Source organism: Hyperolius riggenbachi, chromosome 2 (assembly GCF_040937935.1).
Source record: "Hyperolius riggenbachi isolate aHypRig1 chromosome 2, aHypRig1.pri, whole genome shotgun sequence".
NCBI classification, from domain to species: domain Eukaryota; kingdom Metazoa; phylum Chordata; class Amphibia; order Anura; family Hyperoliidae; genus Hyperolius; species Hyperolius riggenbachi.
The window spans coordinates 157,330,060-157,351,811 of record NC_090647.1 but is presented as its reverse complement, the minus strand read 5'-3'; the positions used below and the strand labels follow the sequence as shown (position 1 = coordinate 157,351,811).

General features: G+C 42.6%; 1 protein-coding gene across 3 annotated transcripts in view; it reads left to right on the top strand.

Moving 5' to 3' along the window:
- LRCH1 (leucine rich repeats and calponin homology domain containing 1) overlaps positions 1–21,752 on the top strand; it is a 317,881-nt gene that overhangs the window by 196,118 nt on the left and 100,011 nt on the right. For all 3 annotated transcript variants that reach the window (XM_068267743.1, XM_068267741.1, XM_068267742.1), the window contains 5 exons: positions 2,418–2,554; positions 8,075–8,202; positions 9,368–9,452; positions 16,068–16,176; positions 21,181–21,293. In XM_068267743.1, coding sequence (XP_068123844.1) covers positions 2,418–2,554; positions 8,075–8,202; positions 9,368–9,452; positions 16,068–16,176; positions 21,181–21,293 — 572 coding nt within the window. The remainder of the gene's footprint in view (positions 1–2,417; positions 2,555–8,074; positions 8,203–9,367; positions 9,453–16,067; positions 16,177–21,180; positions 21,294–21,752) is intronic.

Genomic DNA, 21,752 nt, shown 5'->3' with positions numbered 1-21,752 from the left:
GATGAAGAGAAGAGGGAATTGTGGTTATAATTTAATACTCGCTCTGTGTTTTTGTTGGTAGAATTGCACGCTATGGTTGATATTCTTTATATTTTCATTGTTATATTATTCTTGGAATAAAGAACAGAATATGAGAATTCCTCTTTTCCACATGAATCTGTTGCCTGGGCTCTGTAAATCAGTGAATTACTGATATAAGGAAGGTCGCTTTAGCCACAGTGCCAAACCTTTCACATACTGGATCCCTCAGACTTTCTAACACTATGCAAAGTGAATTTATATTGTAGGGTTAACTGAGATTTCAAGTTACCCTCTTATGACACCAAACTAACAGTATTGCCAGGGACTTCTATAATTAAAGTACCCCTAAAAAAATATTGAATGATACCCATATAGCTTGATTCACTAACCGGCCCTAAGCCAGTTAGTGAGCTTTAAGAGGTAGTAGGCGCAAACCACAGAGATAGGTGGTTTGCGCCCACACAGTGCGCACAGCCCTGCTCAGTGCACGCGCAGCGCGGTGCGCCGGTAATGGTGCACAGTGCAACTATAACGTCGCACCCGCTGCCCTGTAAATATCGCACCGAAAATGGCGCATCGGGTGCCCCCGAAACTGCACACCAATGTGCTGCTTCAGGGGGCACCCGATGCACCGTTTTCGGCGCACCGGGTTCAACGTTATAGTCGCACCGCGCTGCGCGCGCACTGCGGAGGGCTGTGCGCGAAGTAGCTTTGCGCGGCCGTTAGTTAGAAAGGCAGAATTTTTTTTTTTTTGTATTTAAATTCTATTAAAAAGTAGAACAGTACAGAATAAATTGGTGGACATTTAAAAACCACGAGGGTTGAGAGCATAAAATCCAATAGTACAAGTATAGCAATACAATCTGAAGCTAAAAGAGAAAGGAATACCTTGATATTCAACAAGTACTTACTTCAGACCACACCGGGTGTGAGCAAGACCCACACAAACTGCACAGCATAGTAATTTCTGCGGTAATAAGTGAGTGATACAAGGAGTAAGAGACCACCTGAGCAATAGACTACAGGAAAGATAGAAAAAGAAAAAAGAAAGGAAAAGAAGACTACTGCAAGAGCAGAGTCGGAGACTAATCAAGCCTATCGGAGTATATCAGAAGTGGTTGCTGGGCTATTCAACACATTTGTTACTTGGAGGAATAAAAGGTAGAGGCTTCCCAAACCTTATCAAACAAATAGCGCTTATTCGATAGCTTAGCTGTGAGCAACTCCACTTTATAAATGTGAGACAATTTAGCCAAGAATTCAGAATATTAGGAACATTATAATCTCTCCAATGTTTAGCTATCAAGCATCTAGCTGCCGTTAAATAATGATTCAATAATTGTTGTGTAGGGGCTTTAGTTTTGGGTAGTGGTTTAGCTAATACACATATCCAAGGATCTTTAGCTACTGAGATCCCAGTATGTTGCAAAATAAGATGGAGGATGTCACTCCAGTAGGTCTCAATGTGAGCGCAAGACCAGCAAATGTGATATAGGGATCCGGCATGCCCACAAGACCTCCAACACAATGGAGAAACTGCAGGAAAGTACCTGTGCAAATGGGGGGAGCGTTTGGGGGGGGTCAGGAATCCCCAGTATTGTTAGGTAGGCATTAGTGTCCCCAGTGTGGCCATGTGTCCCCCATATTGCCAGCAGCCTTTACTCACCTTCCAGGCTCAAGCGATGAGCAGCTCTAACTTCCTCCACTCTGGTCTGCATCCTTGCTCGCACTGCAGTTAAGTTCCAGGGTCGCGGCTTGATGACGTCATCAAGCCGGGACCCGACACTTACGTCAGAGCGAGCAGAAATGCTGGCCAGAGCAGAGGGGAGCGACGATCCCTGGGGGAACGTTGGGAAGGTGAGTGGATCCTCTTCTTCCCCTCCCACCACTGCTGGTCTAATAGCGATCACTACTATCCGCTGGCGATTGTAGTGATCACATGACCAGGAGCCAATCGTGACTTTTTAGAGTCTGGTAGTTTTAAGTTCTGTGTATCAGCTAAGAAAATGTTTAATGCTGTATTTCAGTGTCCTAGCAGAACTATTGACCTTTTTAATGTATCCTCTGCTCTCGTAAGCTGTTCTCATAAAGGAAAGCTTTATGGTTGTAATTCTGTATCAGTGATTGTTACGCTATAGTCTAAGTCTTGACTTGAGAGAAACTGACACTTGCATACATAAATGTTTACACTTCAAGACAGAAAATGAAAAAAAGGAACACAGCATAATTTGTATGTTTAGTACTGTACATACACATGTCTATCCTATCTTATGTCACATGTCACCTCAGGTATCCTTTAAGGAGGTGACATTAAAATCTAAGTGTGTGACCAGCATTGCTCTGTATTGTTGCCTGCATTACTTGTGCACTAACCAAACCCTTGTTTTTATTTACAGAAATTGTAGATCTTCCCTTGGTAAAATTAGACATATCCTGTAATAAGGTGCTGATCCTACCACTTTGTTTTAGAAAAATGGTGCAGTTACAAGTTTTAGTATTGGAGAATAATCCACTGCAGTCCCCTCTTGCACAGGTCAGTGTCGGCTCTTTCTATTGGATCTTACACAGGTGGTGTCCTGTGGCAATATCTTTACTATTCACAGGCTCGGAAGTTTACATTTCACATAGTCACCAAGATCACTTTAAGTGTGTGATTCATTTTTAATATTTATTTTATAGGGAACCTGTTAAGAAATATGGTGGCATAGCCAAGGCTCCCATTTAGTGCTGGAAACCGTCATCCCCAGTGCTTAGAAGCAGCAGTAGACAGTTATAAGGCAGAAACGTCATTGTGTGGGATGCTATATAGGTGTTCTTTGTTCCAGATCTAACACTGCTGCTTCAATTTGGCAATGACAACCTCCAACATTCAATGAGAGCTTTAGTTGTGACACTGAACAGCTGTCCGGCCAGTTTCTCTTTGAAGCTCAAGTTTATGTAACACTTAATTTACAAGGAGACCTTTGTGAATTGTCCTTTCATTGGCTTGTTATTGGGCTCTAGTGGTCCTCTTTACCTCTGTTACTATAAAAAGTAATTCTGAAGTACACTAAATGCAAACAAATACTGCTACTGTAGGTTCTTTTGCTTTTCAGTGTAACAAATTATACTGTAAGCATAACCAGTTTCAGTGTAATTTCTAATGGAAGCTTGGCCACATGCCCTCCAAAGTCCTGATTGTAAGGAGTGATGAATGTATTAAAGAGGAACTTTAACCAAGGATTGAACTTTATTCCAATCAGTAGCTGATACCCCCTTTTCCACAATAAATCTTTTTACCTTTTCCCGAATCATCAGGGTGGTCTGTATGGCTGATATTGTGGTGAAACCTCACCCACACTGTGGTGATATGACCATGGTCCTGACAGTTTTCTGTCTTTAAACCTCATTGCATTGTGGGTAATGATGGAAGCAGTAAAAAAGGGTGCATATGGCTAGTTGACAAAAAGGGCGCCGCCATAGACTGCAATGCAAAATATCGGCTATTGGGCGCCCGAGAAATAGCGGTTGCAGGGATAGTGTTAACAAAAGTTTTCGTTTACAGAGTAAGGTTTATTACAAATATCGTTTACAAGTTCGTTTTAACTTTGTGGTTTACTTATGTTTTCATTTTTAAATTTCGCTTCTTATAGCTTTTACTTATTTTTACGTTTTTAAATTTCGCTTTCAGGGCTGTAACAATTAAGTTATCGTTTACACTTATTTTATCATTTAAAATTCGTTTTTCATACGTACTATGCTTAAATATCGGTTTCAACCTTATTCTATTACAACTTACCATTATTTTAAGATTTTTAATGCGTTCGTCACTGTAAGGCTATGTATTCTATCTATCTCTATCTATATCTATCTATCTATATATCTATACATATATCTATCTATCTATCTATCTATCTATCTATCTATCTATATATATATATATATATATATATATATATATATATATATATATATATATATTGGGTATATGGTTATGGTTAGGCACCACCAGGGGAGATTTGGGGTTAGGCACCCCTAGGGGGGTGGTTGGGGTTAGGCACTACCAAGGTGGTTAGGGTTAGGCACTACCAGGGAGGTCTTAAGGTTAGGCACCACCAGGGGGTCTTAGGGTTAGGGATAGGTACAGGGAGGGTTCTGTGTGAGAGTAGGGTTAGGTATAGTTACAGTACAATATACACCACCAGGGGGGTGGTTAGGGTTAGGCACCACCGGGCGGGTTGGTGGTTAGGGTTAGGCACCACTAGGGTGATCTAGGGGTTAGGGATAGGTACAGGGCTGGTTCTGTGTGAGAGTAGGGTTAGGTATAGTTACAGTACAATATATGTAATATATACAATGTATTAAATTATGTATATTTACACAAAGGGGGTGGGGGGGGGTCTAGGGGTTAGGGATAGATCTGTGTGAGCCTACAGTTAGGTATAATTGCAGTAAAATACTTGTAAAATCTACCATTCTATTACTATGCTTAACCACTTAAGGACCGGCAGATTTTTCAATGATCTGTGCTGCGTGGGCTTGTCAGCCCCCAGCACAGATCAGGTGGCAGGCAGGGCGATCAGACTTCCCCCCCCCCCCCCCTTTTTTCCCCCACTAGGGGGATGTCCTGTTGGGGGGGTCTGATAGCCGCTGGCTTGTTGTGACTAGCGGGGGTGGGCGCCTCAAAGCCCCCCTCCGCAGCGCTATTCCCCCTCCCTCTCCTTCCCTCCCTCCCCTTCTCCATATAGGCGGTACAGGACAGCAATCCATCCTGTACCGCCTCAGATAGGCTTCAGCCTATCAGATGGCGGCGATCCCCGGCCAATCAGAGACCGGGGATCGCCGATCTCCTTTACAGCGCTGCTGTGACAGCAGTGCCGTAACATGTAAACACCGGGGATTACGTCCCCGGGTGTTTACATTTAGCCTGCGAGCCGTGATTTGAGGCTCGCAGGCTGTTTACGGAGCCCCCCGCCGTGAACTGACAAACGGCAGCTCGAACAAGCGGCCATTTCCATGGAAACCCAGGGGCGACCAGCCTCCGCCGTTAGGCGTTGGCTGGTCGTTAAGTGGCCAACACAAGTGTAAATATCATTTTTTCTTATAGACGCTATTTGATGTTTCGTTTCAGAATTCATTTGTTATTATAGACGGTATTTTGCCATTTAATTTCCGTTTATTCAACCTATTTAGCACTAAATTTTCATTTACAAGCTATTAACCACTTAAGGACTGGCTGAATAATGTAAGATCTGTGCTGCGTGGGCTCTTCAGCCCCCAGCACAGATCTGGTTTCAGGCAGGGCGATCAGACTTGCCCCCCTCCCCCCTTTTTTCCCCACTAGGCGGATGTCCTGCTGGGGGGGTCTGATCGCCGCCACTCACGTGTGCCTAGCGGGGGGGGGGGGCGGCTCCTCAAAGCCACCCTCCGCAGCGCTGTTCCCCCCTCCCTCTCCTTCCTTCCCTCCCTCTCCTTCTCCTTCCCTCCCTCTCCTTCTCTCTGTGGGCGGCACAGGACGGCGATCCGTCCTGTACCGCCTCTGATGGGCTTCAGCCTATTAGATGCCGGAGATCCCCGGCCAATCAGAGGCAATAGCAGCGCCGTGCGACGTAAACACCGGGGATTTCTTCCCCGCGTGTTTACACTTCGCCTGCGAGACACGATCAGAGGCTCGCAGGCTGTTCACGGAGCCCCCGCCATGAACTGACAGGAATACAGAAAAGACCAGCCGCGGCTGGTCGTTAAGTGGTTAAATGAAAAATATGGTTTTACATTACAACTTATAATTTCGGCTATATCCCACGCCCTTTTTTTCCAGGCGCCTGTTTTTGATACACGTGGGTAACAATGCCTTCTTCCAACTGCCTAGCAAGCAATATCTCTGTGAATAGAGCTCTCAGTAACGAACATTCCATAGATCTGGCAGAACTAAAGATTTTACTACCAGTGATACATTTCAGAATGTAAATCCGGTTTCAGGAAAGATTTTACAATGGGCAAGCACTGACTAAATAATCTATAAATTCATATTTTAAACCAAAAGCAATTTTAATCATTATGGTATTTTCACTGCAGTTCCTAGTCTAGAGGACTGCAGTGCTTAACCCCCCTAAAGACCCAGGCCTTTTATTGTTAAAAGGGCCACTGCAGCTTTAAGGCCAAGCTGCAGGGCCGCACAACACAGTACACAAGTGACCCCCCCCCTTTTCCCCCCACAACAGAGCTCTCTGTTGGTGGGGTCTGATCGCCCCCCCCCCCCCCCTTTGTTTATTTTTTTTTTAAATAAATATTTATTTTTCTTTCTTTTGATCCCTCCCACCCCCCAGTCAGCCAATAATGGCGATCGGCTGTCATAGGCTTCTGCCTATGAGAGCCAATCGCTCTCATGTGCCCCAGGGGGACAGCTGTGTCACACGGCTGTCCCCAGTACAGCGCTGCTGCTGTTCGCATCGTTGTACATATAAATACACGGTGGTTTCGCCGTGTAACAGTCTTCCAAGTGGCGATCACCGCTCGGAGACTGAAGGCGGAGCTCTGCTCCGCCCACCAGGCAGGAGATGCGTGCGCGCGATCTGCAAGCTGCTTCCCCAGGACTTTACGCCAATCGGCGTTAGCTGGTCCTGGGGCTGCCGCCACGCCCGTCGGTGGGACTCGGTCGGGAAGAAGTTAAGCACTCCTTCTTTCCCAGTAAACAATATATTTTCATTTGAAAAGGAGGAAGGGCAGAAGTCCTGTGACTGCCCTGTAGAGTATTATAATCAAGGCAAATACAGTTTTTGTAATAAATGGGGCATATTACTTTGCATTATCAGTGAGTGAATGGAGCATCAGGGTGGAAATTTGAGAGAAGAAATGTACTTTCAAAATTTCCAATTATACATTTATTCCAAAATGTACTTACTTATTTATACACTTGTAAATAACTTTACTCAATGTAATAAGGCCCTGAATGACAATTGAAAATTTTGGCTGTGTCCAGCCGCTCACATTCCATGGGACCTGTAAAAATAATCTTGTCTGGGAAAGCATTCCACTAAAGTGAAACTCCGCTATTACTCAGAAACAGGCAGTCCTTTTACATGCAAGAAAAAGAGGGGTCAGGGAATTAGAACACCCAGTTTTGCCTTGTAGAATAAGGGTAAATTTACTGATATTCTACATTTGTTAAACTGGCAGTTATGATAGTAAAATATCGGTAATTAATACCAATATTTTACTACAACTAAATCTAACACTATTCTCACATTGAGCCCTCCTTCTACCAATGCCTAACCTTGCCTACCTCCCGCATGCATATGCCTAACCCTAAATCCCCCTCCTCCTTATGCCTAAACTTAAGACCCCCCCCCCCCCCCCTCCCTTGCCTAACCTTAAAAAAAAAACTCCCCACGAACTGGAACTGTCGGGCATAGGCGCCTATTGAAAATATCGGGAAGATATAATACCTGGATGAAAAATGCAGCTACACATAACTAATGTAGCATGATGGGAAGTTTCTGGGCAGTCCATACCCCACAAAGTCCAGTGCAGATTCATCTTCAGTGAGTTTTGGAAATTCATAGCGGACTACAAATTTGAAATAGAAATATACTTTTTAATAACCTTAAATTACAAGACTTGTGGAAAATGGATGCATATAATAATAATAATAAATAATAATAATCTGAACATTTGTATAGCGCTTTTCTCCTGTCGGACTCAAAAGCGCTCAAGAGCTGCAGCCACTGGGACGCGCTCAAGAGGCCACCCTGCAGTGTTAGGGAGTCTTGCCTCAAACTCCTTACTTAATAGGTACAGACCCTAGCCAGGATTTTAACCCTGGTCTCCCATTTTAAAGGCGGAGCTCTTAACCAGTACACTATCCAGCCACTGTGTACACTATCCAGCCATATGTTTCTAGCAATTAAAAAAAAAATATAGATTTGCAAATGTGCAATGAGGAGCTAGTGGGCGGTCCTGTCTGGCAGCGGGAAGCTGGCTTTCTGTTGAAATGTAAGGATGATAATTGTCAAGGCTTGCCATCATTCTGGTTGTATAAGACCATTGTTCTAAAATATGGCGTTTATCATTTTAGGTGTGTATTAAAGGAAAAATACATATATTCAAGTATCTAAGTATGCAAGCTTGTCAGATGGAAAAGACGGGTGATTTTTATCTTCATTCTATTGAAAGGCCCATTCTGCAGCATCATGTGGAGGAGAGGTAAGGCGGCATGTATGGGTGTAGGGGTGCGAGGCAGCCTGATTCAGTGTGCTTACACTTACATTAACCATGTGCCATGTAACCATGATATAACTGTGTTGCTAAGGAATGTTCTTCCATGCCTGTTACTTCTCTCATCACATACTGAAGAGGAATTGCAGAATTCATAAGCCAAATAAATAGATCCATTGATTTAATGATATATGTCAAAACTCACAGTAATGTGTCCTTACATTTTCAGTAAACAGTATCTGTAGTGTTTGTAGCACAGCGTATTTGTAACACGATATTTAGTGAGTGTGATTTACTTTGCTCGTTAGCCTAATTAACAGGTTAACCTAACCAGCTGCAGTCTAGGCCAGTAACTCTAAATCATTTTTAGCCAAAACTTAACAGCACCACCAGCTCAGTGATATTTTCTGATGGCAGCATCTTACTAATTAGATAGTACACAATGGACCTGGTATGCTTACTGCATATCCTCTGAGGTTAGAGGACACTTGCACACACCGGAGAACATAAATGACTCGGGAAGCTGGCCAGCATTTATTACAAATTGGCTGTTATTACATCGATGGCAATTCACAGTGGAGATTGCTTAATAGTTTGTGACACAGTGGTTGCCTAATTGTAGAAACTTGCACACACTTGCAGTTCATTTTATAATAAATCCTAGTGTTTTGATTTTGATTTTTTTTACAAAAAAAGAGTTGTGGTTTGGAATTACGATCAGTCACTACTGCTCTGTGTACCTGCTGTGCCTCTACTTTTTCCTGCCACTAGGTGGTACTGTTGAGGAGAAAGCTCAAAGCCTTCCCATTCATTTCAATGGAGATGCCCACTGTCATCTACTAAATAGATGGAGTGGCCTGTATGGAACAGCGCTAATGCCAGCTGCTGCAATCACTTATGAAGGATGTGATAGATAATGGCAGTTCAATGGGGAATAGGTATGTGGAATGTTAAAGGAAAGAGGACTTGTTGGCCAATGTGGCATCAGTTACATTTTTAAACACACCAGCGAGCACTCACACTAAATATATATGTGTGTGTATGTATATATACGTATTAATATTCCCGGATGGGGTGGGGAAATGTGTGAAAGAACAGTTCACCTACAGGCATTCTGCTAGTAAACCAATGTTTTCTTGCAATTCACATCTAGCATTGAAGACATCTTCCCGATAAAAAAAGATTCAGACTCTGGTGTCGGCAGTGACAGCGGTGAGAAGCGCTTGTCAGCATTGGAGGTAACCTATCATCTATGTTTTCTAATTGCTGTACTGGTTGTGCTGGCTTTCTGTTGTAAATGGTATTAGAAGTACACGTAGGCCTCAATTCACTAAGATCATGCTGGAGATAATAAGGCAAGAGAAAACTTACCACTACACAGTGAGAGAGTTATCTTACCTCTTCATTCCTTAAGTTACCTCTCCTGTAGTTAATTTACCTCCTCTGTAGTTAATTTACCTCCTCTGTAGTTATTTTCACACGCAGTTAATTAACAGCCTGTCTTTAACTCTGGAGTTATTTTAAGGATTGGAGAGTTAATTTAAAGACAGAAGAGTTAACTTTAGGCTTGCCTGAGGTAAAATGTTTCCTGAATACTACATGCCTTATCACCATGGTAACAACTCTAGAAGAGTTATTAAAGACAGGAGATAAGCTTAGTGAATTGAGGCCGTAGTATTCAGGAAACATTTTACCTCAGGCAAGCCTAAAGTTAACTCTTCTGTCTTTAAAGTGGTCTAACACCCAGCATTTCAACTTTGCTTTAAAAGATTGCTTACAGCTTATAAACTATTATGCCAGATTTTTTTTTCAGCAGAAATTCACTGAATGGATTAAACATGACATTTTAGTGCTGCATTTAGCTAGAAATCCTCCTCCGTGCTTGCTTGTTTAGTTACAAATGTATCTATCTACAATGTAACAAACAAACACTGCTCTGAGAGAACAAAGAGGGCTTCCCCGGCAGGCTTTTCAAAGGTCTATTTGTATTCCAAATAAAGATACATTTGTAACTAAAGATAAGAACGGATTCGGATTCCTAGTTAAATCCAACACTAAAATGTCATGTTTAACCCATTCAGTGAATTTCTGCTTAAAAATAAATCTGGCATAATAGTTTGTAAGCTGTAAGCAATCTTTTAAAGCAAAGTTGTAATGCTGGGTGTTAAACCGCTTTAAATTAACTCTCCAATCCTTAAAATAACTTCAGAGTTAAAGACAGGCTGTTAATTAACTGCGTGTGAAATTAACTACAGAGGAGGTAAATTAACTACAGAGGAGGTAAATTAACTACAGAGGAGGTAAATTAACTACAGGAGAGGTAAGATAACTCTCTCGCGTGTGGAGGTAAGTTTTCTCTTGCCTTATTATCTCCAGCATGATCTTAGTGAATTGAGGCCAATGTCTCACTTCTTTGCAGAAAGTAGGAAGTAAGATACTAATGATATGATTTACTAAATCAGTATGGAAGATGGTGCATTGGTAGGATCCAAAAATATTCTGGGCACGGTGCGCGCAGCATGCGGGCCTGAAAAATGGGTGTTGCCACACAACAGAATATTAATGTGGCCATGGGTAGAGCCAAAGTTACATGAATCTGGCAGTGGTGAAAGTAGGCCTGCTCAGCAAAATGTTGGCTGAAGACCCCGCTCCACTGATACAAAAAATAGGACCCACAAAAAAATACATAAATATGCAGCAGATGCCATAGGTAGGCAGTGTCCCTTAAACATAACTGGGCAGAGCCACCTGGCTTCTATGTTGTGCTGGCTGGTCTCAATTTATTCATTTATTGTATTTATAAAGTGCCAACATATTACGCAGCGCTGGACATTAGTTTAGGTTACAGCCAATATTAAGGGGTGACATACAGCAAAATGACAGAAAGAAAGACCAGATCACACAGCGCAGTATGAGTACCAGGTAATGCTTAGTCAGTCACTGGAGGGGAGCATGGAGATTAGGCAAGTTAAGTTCACTCAGATGCATAGCATGGGTTCACAGTAATGGAGGTGCATGATCAGGTAGGACACAAAAGGCTTACAATCTAGAGGGAGAGGTAAGGACACGAAAGGTAGGGGACCAGAGTTCAGCTGTGGGTTCAGAGCACTTGTGAGGGGTAGTAGGCCATAGTGGAAAGGTTAGTTTTTCTTGAAGATGTTGAAGGAGGGGGCTGCCCTAATAGGTGGAGGTAGGGAGTTCCATAGTGTTGGAGCAGCTCTTGAGAAGTCCTGGAGGCGTGCATGGGACTGGGTGATGCAGGGGGGGGGGGGGGGGCGGTTAAGCAAAGTTCATTGGAAGAGCGGAGTGAGCGGCTAGGTGTGTACCTCTGAGTAAGATCGGAAATGTAGGTTGGACAGGTTTTGTGGACAGATTTGTAGGTCAGACACAGTATCTTGAATCTGATTCTGGACTGGATAGGAAGCCAGTGGAGGGATTCAAGGAGGGAATCCGCCGTGGTGGAGCAATGGGAGCAGTGGATAATTCTGGCTGCCACATTCATGATGGACTGCAGTGGGGCTGTTCAGGTCATAGGGAGACCAGACAGAAGAGCATTGCAGTAGTGGGAAATTATGAGGGCATGGATGAGGAGTTTGGTGGTGGCAGAGGTCAGGAAAGGGCGAATCTTACCGATGTTATGAAGGTGGAAGTTGCAGGACTTTGTGAGGTTTTGGATGTGGGGAGTGAAGGAGAGTGCGGAGTCCAGGGTGACACCCAGACAGCGGGCTTGAGAGGTAGGCCGAATGGTAGCGTGGTTAACCGTGACATGCACATCTGGGAAGTTCATGGATAGCCAGGGTGGGAAGATCATAAATTCAGTTTTGTCTAGATTTAGTTTCAGGAACCTAGCGGACATCCAGGAGGAGATGGCTGATAGACAGGAGGAGACCTTGTCCATGGTAGTGGTGGATATGTCAGGGGTGTGGAGGTAGATCTGGGTGGCAGCTGCATACAGATGATAGTTAAAACTCATGGAGGAGATAACCTTGCCAATAGAGGATGTGTATAGAATGAACAGTAGGGGGCCAAGGATCGAGCCTTGGGGGACTCCCACCGAGAGGTGGTTGGGGGTGGCCGAGGACTCATTGAAGGCGGTCGTGAAGGAGCGTTTGGAGAGGTAGGAAGAAAGCCAGGTCAGGGCGAGATCGTGAATGCCCATGGACTGGAGGAGTAGGGGATGATCTACTGTGTCAAAAGCTGCTGAAAGGTCAAGGAGGAGGAGAATGGAGTATTTACCTTCAGCTTTAGATAAGGCAAAGTCATTGACCACTTTGGTGAGAGCAGTTTCGGTTGAGTGGGCAGGCCGAAATCCAGATTGCAGTGGGTCTAGCAGTGAGTTGGCATTGAGGTACTGGGTCAGGCGTTTGTGAACCAGACGCTCAAGGAGTTTTGAGGCAAAGGGGAGGAGGGAGATAGGGCAGTAGTTGGAGGGTAGCGAGGGGTTGTGGGAGGGTTTCTTGAGCAGGGGTAGTACAGTGGCCTGCTTGAAGTCTGAGGGGAAGGTGCCTGTGGATAGGAGAGGTTGAACAGGGTAGTGAGGACTGGGACCATCCTCCCAATCGTATTCCTTGGCTGTCTAGTGAGCCTCCATCCCCCAATAGTATTCCCTGGCCATCCAGTGGACCCCATCCTCTCCCCCCATGATAACTATTCTCTGTCTTTCTAGTGGGTTCTCCCAATACTGCCCTGACATTTCCATATATATTTTTCTCTTGCATGAGGAAACTGTGGACTTTCATATTAATGTGCTGACACCAGTCCTGACTTTGGGCCCGAGTACACTAGCTCACTTCTGTCCACTTTTCAGCAACTCGTTATTGTTACAGATTGCAAAAAAAGTAGACAGAAGCTTGTCAGGCCATTAACACTTTGGGCTTGATTCACAAAGCGGTGCTAACCTACTTAGCATGTCTAAAGTCTTTAGACGTGCTAACCAGGGTGCTAAGTAGGTTAGCACTGAATTTCTCAATCAGATCGCACGCTAACTTTGCAAAGTCTTATGCGCGCTAAGTCCCATAGGCTTTAATGGGCACTTCACGCGGAGCGCCCTGCGCTCTGTGCAGTGCACGCATAGTTTTGCGCGCAAAAAGTTTTTTTTCTTTTCTAATGCTGGGGAAGTGTGCCTTCCCAAACCTGGCAGACTATGCAGAGAGCATCAGGGAGCTGTTGTAGTTACCTGTTGACACTTCTCCTTTTCCTTCACCACTCTTCCATCACCGGGCAGCGCTGTAATGCTGACACCATCCTCTGAGTTTTGATCACAAGAGGATATTGGGATTGTAGCACCACGGATGGCGGAAGAGGAGAGCCGATTCAGTGGGCTTGATTCACAAAACGGTGCTAAATGTTAGCACGGGCGTGCTAAATGGTTAGCGCGCAAATTCCTGCTCGCGGACATTTTTGTGCGCAATAACGCGGACTTTTGTACGTGATCGGGCGGGGCTTTCTGCGAGCGGCACTTCGCGTGCTAACTGTTTAGCACATCCGTGCTAACAGTTAGCACCGTTTTGTGAATCAAACCCAGTGTCTGGAACAGGTAATTACGGCTTCCTGCGCACACTTTGCATCAGGCAGCACAAGAGTTCAGCCAGTAGTGGATACCCTGTGTTATCTCACACAAGATAACACAGGTGGGGCTGCTAAGAGGTTAAGCTGTCTACACACGCACAATTACTGTCCCTCATTATGGCACATATTACAAGAAATTGTTAGCATAGGAGAATGGCTAATTTTGAGAGTGCCAACACTTTCTTTGTTCTATCATAGTGGGCATCCTACGTTTTGGCACTACATTGATTTTAAGTTACAGTGGCTTTCAAGCCAAATGCTGGAGAGGTTTCAGTAGTTGTAGGCAGGTGGGGGCAGAAGTGAGCAGATCAGAGAGCGGATGAGTACAGATGGGAAAAGTGCAGTATCCATTATCAGTCTGCTCTTAGGTAATGCAACAGTTCTACAGCTTTCTCACCGAGATGATTTTTGTAATACAATCATTGTTGGTAAGTGCACACCTTCTCTTCCTCCATAGTTAAAAATGGACAAGCAGCTGCAGGAAACTGCAAAACAGGTTTCACCTATGGAATAACCTTGTTGGCTTAGATGAAACAAGAGAGCCAGTTTTATTGCTTTGTAAGGAAACATCTGGCTGGAAGTGCACAATGCCAAACCACAGGCTTAGATATACAGTAGACTGCTCCCTAGCTACTGTGAATAAAGCTAGGAGTCACTATTTTGATTAGCTAAGCAAAAGTATTATGGTCAATTCTTGCCCTTTATAATTCTGGAGAGCTCTTTTTATTAACATTTTTTCATGAAATAAAGTCATTAGATAAATATGAAGCAAAATTTAGTTTCAAAGCTTTAAATGAGTTAAAAAAGACCAATGCAAAATGTTGTTACAAGTTAAAGACCTGGGTGTGTCTGTGCATCCAAAACCAGCGGCTTTGCCCACATCCTTGACCCACATCATAGTTTATACACACATACCCTGTCTGAAGCTTGCTGTTATGAAGGAGCTACTAGAATGCTATTGGCATCATGCCTGACGTAATTAAAGGCAGGTTTAATTTTACCGGTACATGCACAGCTGATGTAGCGTGATTAGCACTACCCGCATTACCTAGGACATGGCTGTGCTGCTAGTGAAATCTGTGCTTGCATTAATTGTGCAACGTGTGGTACGTCAGTGGCAAAAGTACCAGTAAAATTGTTCATGGCAGTTTTACCATTGGTTAGTGAATGCCATGTACCCCAAGTTCACTGCTGCATGAATTACGTTATATTAAGAAAAGTCTGTGTTTTAGCAATGTGCACAATGACATTTCCCTATGTATTATCTGTGTGGTCATGTGACCTGTGACATCCCATCTTGAGAAATACGCATAAGACCATATCACATATCACATCATTGTGTGCTAGCTTCTACAGTTACATCCGCATGACTAAACTCGGCTGGGGTGGCCAAAAATGACTACCTCAGCCGATATTCAGGCATGTGTGTGGTAGCCCCCAACTTCCAAGTGATCTGCCCTGTGGATCAACTCACTTAAGCGGCGGCCAATCCTGTTGTGCATACCACTCCCCTGCCTGCCCACCATGCGCCACTCCGTTGTCCTTCCGCCTCCCCGCATAGCAACAGAGTGCACCATTGGCTTTACAGCTGACTTTGCGTCTATTAAGCCTGGCACATCCATGATGCCTGAGTTACCGGGTCCCGATCCCCAGCGGGCGACATCCATCACAGGTGTGCACACATCTTAAGTCTCTTGTTCATACAGAGAACCAAGTTAATTAACCTCTCTAACATTAAGGACGAGCCTGACTCATTCTTAAAAAAAAATAGCTAGAAATGGTGAGGACGAGTCAGTTCCATCCAGTAATTAGAATTACTCCCCCAAGGCCATCGCTGGCATGCGGAATCCCTCGCCGTCGCCTCACGGCTTCCCTGCAAGTGTATTCCCGTCTTGTGTTTTTGATGGGCCTTTTTACGTTTGCGAACACAAACTGATCATCTTTTATATGGACAGTAAGTATTTATGTAGCAATGTTGGTGTCATGTGTTAACATTCATGGCAAGACTGGATATGTTCTTCCCGTATCTCAGCAGGCGTGTGTTATAACGCAACTTCACTGCGCATGCAGAGTGTTGGAAAACACATGCAAAATCTTATTAGTTCATACCTTGCATAGCATGAACATGCCCTTAGCTGTAAGGTAATATATCCCCTGTGGCATATTTGTATGTTGGCATCTTATGAAATAACAATCCTTTTCACCTGCATCTCGTACAATTTGTTATACTGATTAGTCATTTTATCTTGCCCTTTTCTTATAAAGAATATCTTGTTGTTTCACAGCCCTGTGATGAAGACTCAGCCAGTCCTAGCATGCCAATGTCAGACATATTGGAAGAGGAGGCCCTTGCCAAAGAAGAGTTAGACCAGCAGTTTAATCATTTAATGAAAGGTGAGCAAGGGGAAGCAATTTGCATTTTATATTTATACCGAGGTTTATTTTGTAAGTACTTGAACCTGTGAACTGAGATAATAAAAATCACTTAAAAGGTTACCAGAAAAAGATATCCAAAGAAACAGCCAGAATATATTCCAAATTAATAGGATTCCGTGTGAAAATGTGTGTCTCCTCCTTGTAGTGCTGCACTGCTTATGGCAGCTCAGAAGTGCACAAGCGTGCTTCAAGCTCCCATGTTTGTCTATTGTGTGAGAAGCCTACCAAATGCCCTCTCAAATGTCCTATCAAAATTATTTCATGATACAAACTAAGGAGAGGAGCAAAAAGGGCTAGGTTTATAACGTAATAGTAGTTATAGAACTCATAATGCATTACATTGCAATACCATCCGAGTTTATTAGTTTCTGCAAGGACACACAGCATTCAGGAGTATAACTTGGAAAGGTAAATCTTTGCTCTTTAATATCTCTTAAAGGGGGTTGATTCACTAACGATAACGTGTTTAAGCAAAGCAAGTTAATACAAGCGAGCACAAGCTATGCTCGGTCCTATCACCATATTGTGCACTCTTACCTAACGTGCAATCCTTTGAAGTGTCACGCGATGGTAGCGCGGCCGTGATACTTCACTAGCATGGTCACTACTACATTAATATAGTAGCGTACGTGCTAGTGGAGTATCACGGTCGCTGTACCATCACGTCGCGTGGCACTGCAAAGGATTAAGATTTTAGATAGATAAGAGTGGCAGGACCACACATAGGGCTTTATTCAATAAACCGTGATAAGACAAATATCACACGCTATCAAAGTTATCACAAGCTATCAATGTTAACATGCCTTATCAGCGTAGCATAGCGAGCGCTACGAACCCGGCCGCAGGGGCTCAGGGCTGGACGAGTGCCATTGCCAATTAGCAGGCATAAGTTCTTAGCGCGCTATGCTACTCTGATAAGGAGCTTGATTCACTAAACCGTGCACTAGCGTTTTGCGTGTGTTAAAACGCGCATAACGTTTTTCACGTGCAAACGCAAATTTTGTGCAAAAATTTGCGTTTACACTCAAAAATCCGCGTTAGCACACCAAGGGCTTGATTCACTAAACTTTGATAACTCCTATCACGGCCTTTTTCATGTGCGTTTTTGCGAAGAATTGCGTGCGAAAATTCACGTTTTTGCGCAAAAATTTGCCATTGTGCGAAAATGAGAAAACGGCGGCGAAATGAGTTATCACGGTTTAGTGAATCACGTCTGAAAAACGTTACGCATGTTTTAACGTGTGCAAAACGCTAGCGCGACCGATATCAGTTATCACGGTTTAGTGAATCAAGCCCAGGGCGTGTTAACTTTGATAGCTTGTGATAACTTTGTGATAACTTTGATAGCGTGTGATAACTTTGTGATAACTTTGATAGCGTGTGATAACTTTGTGATAACTTTGATAGCGTGTGATAACTTTGATAGCGTGTGATAACTTTGTGATAACTTTGATAGCGTGTGATAACTTTGTGATAACTTTGATAGCGTGTGATAACTTTGTGATAACTTTGATAGCGTGTGATAACTTTGTGATAACTTTGATAGCGTGTGGTAACTTTGTGATAACTTTGATAGCGTGTGATAACTTTGTGATAACTTTGATAGCGTGTGATAACTTTGTGATCACTTTGATAGCGTGTGGTAACTTTGTGATAACTTTGATAGCGTGTGATAACTTTGTGATAACTTTGATAGCGTGTGATAACTTTGTGATAACTTTGATAGTGTGTGATAACTTTGTGATAACTTTGATAGCGTGTGATAACTTTGTGATAACTTTGATAGTGTGTGATAACTTTGTGATAACTTTGATAGCGTGTGATAACTTTGTGATAACTTTGATAGCGTGTGATAACTTTGTGATAACTTTGATAGCGTGTGGTAACTTTGTGATAACTTTGATAGCGTGTGATAACTTTGTGATAACTTTGATAGCGTGTGATAACTTTGTGATAACTTTGATAGTGTGTGATAACTTTGTGATAACTTTGATAGCGTGTGATCACTTTGATAGCGTGTGATCACTTTGATAGTGTGTGATAACTTTGGTAATGTGTGATATTTGTCTTATGACAGTTTAGGTGAATCAAGCCCCTAGTGTGCACTCGCTTCTATTAACTCTCACTGCTTGAGCACATTATCGTTAGTGAATCAACCCCAAGATCCCATATGTATTTTTAAGTACTGCATATTCAGTAAAATTCCAGCCTTTCAAATCCATATAAACCTTTTAGTGATTTAAACGGCATATAAAAGAACCGAAAACAGGGCGTGTAGGAACAGGAAGTGCTGAATCTCCTGTACAGAGCATAATGTGATCGCACAACTGCTAGGATAGCTTAAGATATGAGTTTATGGATGGGAACCATGATTTCACAGGCCCAAAAGCCACTACAGGCTCTAGTTACTCTCGGAATTAGATTACTGTACTGCACAGAGACTACACAGAGACAGTTTTCAGTCTTCTCTGTCCATGCCCGTTGCATTGCGGCTATGTATATACAGTATAGACAAATAAGATGTCTGCACTGTCACAAGCCATGAATGTATCACATCATTATCTTATAAGTAGGACCACATTGTAGAATATAGAGCTTGTTTTTGAAGCCGTTCTTTTAAATGTTGCCCAGAAGAGCATACATTGTTTGCACTTGCTTTTCCACGTTATTTTCATCATACCACATGTCAGATGAAATTTTTTTAATGTAAACTATAACTTTTTATGATAGGTGAATATGCCATTGGAATTTAAGTTATTGTTTCAGTAAAGCAAATTGCATACAGCAGCTGTTTACATAACGTACAGCAATTTTGTCCAGAAATACAGCACTTTTTAGATAAATTTGCATCACCCCCAGTAGAGGTATCATAGGTTATCATTGGATCCGTTCACATCCATTAGGATCTGTTCCAGTAAGATCTGCTGAACGGACTGTTTTAGCTGCCAATGTGAGCTGAGCCTAGGATCAGAATCTATGAATTTCTGAAGCAGGATTATTTTTTTAACAAAAGTTTTTTTTTTTTTTTTTATTATACCTAACTAGTTTAAAATTGTCTTCTGTTCAATACATTGAAAAACTGTGTCTGCACTGGGACTTAAAGAGAATCTGTATTGTTAAAAATCGCACAAAAGTAAACATACCAGTGCGTTAGGGGACATCTCCTATTACCCTCTGTCACAATTTCGCCGCTCCTCGTCGCATTAAAAGTGGTTAAAAACAGTTTTAAAAAGTTGGTTTATAAACAAACAAAATGGCCACCAAAACAGGAAGTAGGTTGATGTACAGTATGCCCACACATAGAAAATACATCCATACACAAGCAGGCTGTATACAGCATTCCTTTTGAATCTCAAGAGATCATTTGTGTGTTTCTTTCCCCCTGCATCTCTCATGCACTGAAGTTTCAGGCTGTTCTTTTCTTCTTGCAAACAGCTTTGCCCTTGTCTGTAATTCCTCAGTATGTGAAAGCCCAGCCAGCTCAGAGGACGATTTATCCAGCTTGTAAAAGATAAGAGAGCAGAGAGAAGCTACCCTAATCTAAAAATATCACACAGGCAGTGTGCAGAGAGGGGCCTGAAAGGGGGAGTTCATAGCAGAACCACAACACTGAAGAACTTGGCAGCCTTCCAGACACAGGCTGACAAGTCTGACAAGGGAAAGATACATTGATTTATTACAGAGACTGTTATAGTAGAAAGTGCTGCAGTAAGCCAGAACACATTAGAACAGCTTTTGGAACTTGTAGGATGATAAAAAACAGGATGCAATTTTTGTTACGGAGTCTCTTTAAAGAAGAAGCAGGGGAGAGCTGTAGAAGTGTAACCTAAACAGGAATGTCCTTGTAAAACTCCTCTAAAAGCTGCATCATTGAAGGAAGGTTCAGCTCTGCAGCACCACCATAGATATAGCTCAGTGCTCAGGTGCTTCTGGTTTCCATATCACAGGCTCCTCTCCCATACTGGAAGCCTTTCTAGTATAATGTTAATTTAAGCAGAAAACAATAGAGAATGGTAGAAGAGTGAGCCCTTTCCAGCCTTCCAGTCAGAGATTTTAAACTTTTTTCGCATTAGCATTGCGATGTGCATGCGCAGACAGCAAATCTGGCTGTGTGACTAAAAATTGCTTGCAATACCTACTTCCACCACAGGAAGTGAGCCAGATCCTCACTTATGGGGCTTGATTCACTAAAATGTGATAAGTCATATCACGGGCATTTTCGCGTTTGCGCGTGGTCGCAAATTTGCTCTTGCAATTGCGAATTGTTGCTTGCAATCACAAATTATCGTGAGAAAACGATATCGCACACAAATTCGCGATCACGATGATGATCCAGTTTCTAGCGAAAAATCGTTTGAGCGATCAGAAATTCTGATCGGAAGTGAAATATTGTAATACATCATTCACTACACCATCAACGAATCAATCTTTGCTTCCTATCTATCACAACCAACAACAAAATCCAAATTTTGGTTCGACGAAAATTCATTCGGACGACATTTTTTTCACTCGTTCATAATCAATTGTGTCCATCAATGGAGTTTATTTACAACCAATCCGATCAGAATTTCTGATCGCTCGAACGATTTTTCACTAGAAAATGGACAGTTAGTGGCCACCTTAACGCTCATTAACGCAGGTAGCTATGAAGCTTGTTTTTATCGGTGCGGTGGTGCACTGTGATCATCCGATCCCACTACAATGAAAACAATGGTTACCAATGTCAAATCGATCTAAAGTATATAACCTATAGCTGATCATTTCAATAATAGACTGAGATTTTTTTTCACTTTTTTTTTTCCTGTATTTTATTACCACTATGCTAGCTCTTCCAGACTTTGTGATCTGTTAGCTGTTTGCTTTTATAATCTGAAATAATACTGTTATTTTACAAGTCACGTATTGTACTATGTTGGGATTGTGCGAAATAGTCAGGTTTTTTTTTTATTGTTTTCTGTGTAGTTGAATGTCATCAAGATTATGTCTTGAGTGCTGTTGGCGAATCAGAAAAATCGATGTGCCAGTATAAAGTGGATGCAGATGCCAAGCATGCAGAATTTACGAGTTACCGCCAGGTACTGTGTATTGCACTTGTGTAGTCAAAATCAGTCTGGCAGTAACCACAAATCACCTCAGGGGATAAAGCAGTGGTTTAAAGCGTCTACGTAGTGTCAATTATTCATATCAATCAATAGGAAGATTTAATAATATGTGTGAGAAAAGCTACAAGAACAGTTAAAGGAAGCAGAAATAAAATGTTGAAGTTCCTGAAAAAAAATACAAGTAAGCCAAGTAACTGAATATGTGTTCTTATTGTGAACATTGCTGTGTGATGGAGGTAAGCCTGATGACTCTTATTGTGAACACTGCTGTATGATGGAGGTAATCCTGATGACTCTTATTGTGAACACTGTTGTGTGATGGAGGTAAGCCTGATGACTCATGCCCCTGGCTTCCTCTATAGATGGCTGCTAAACAGTGATTTTCTGTTCACTTCATTTATAACGCAAGAAGTGACTATAAAGTAAAGCATT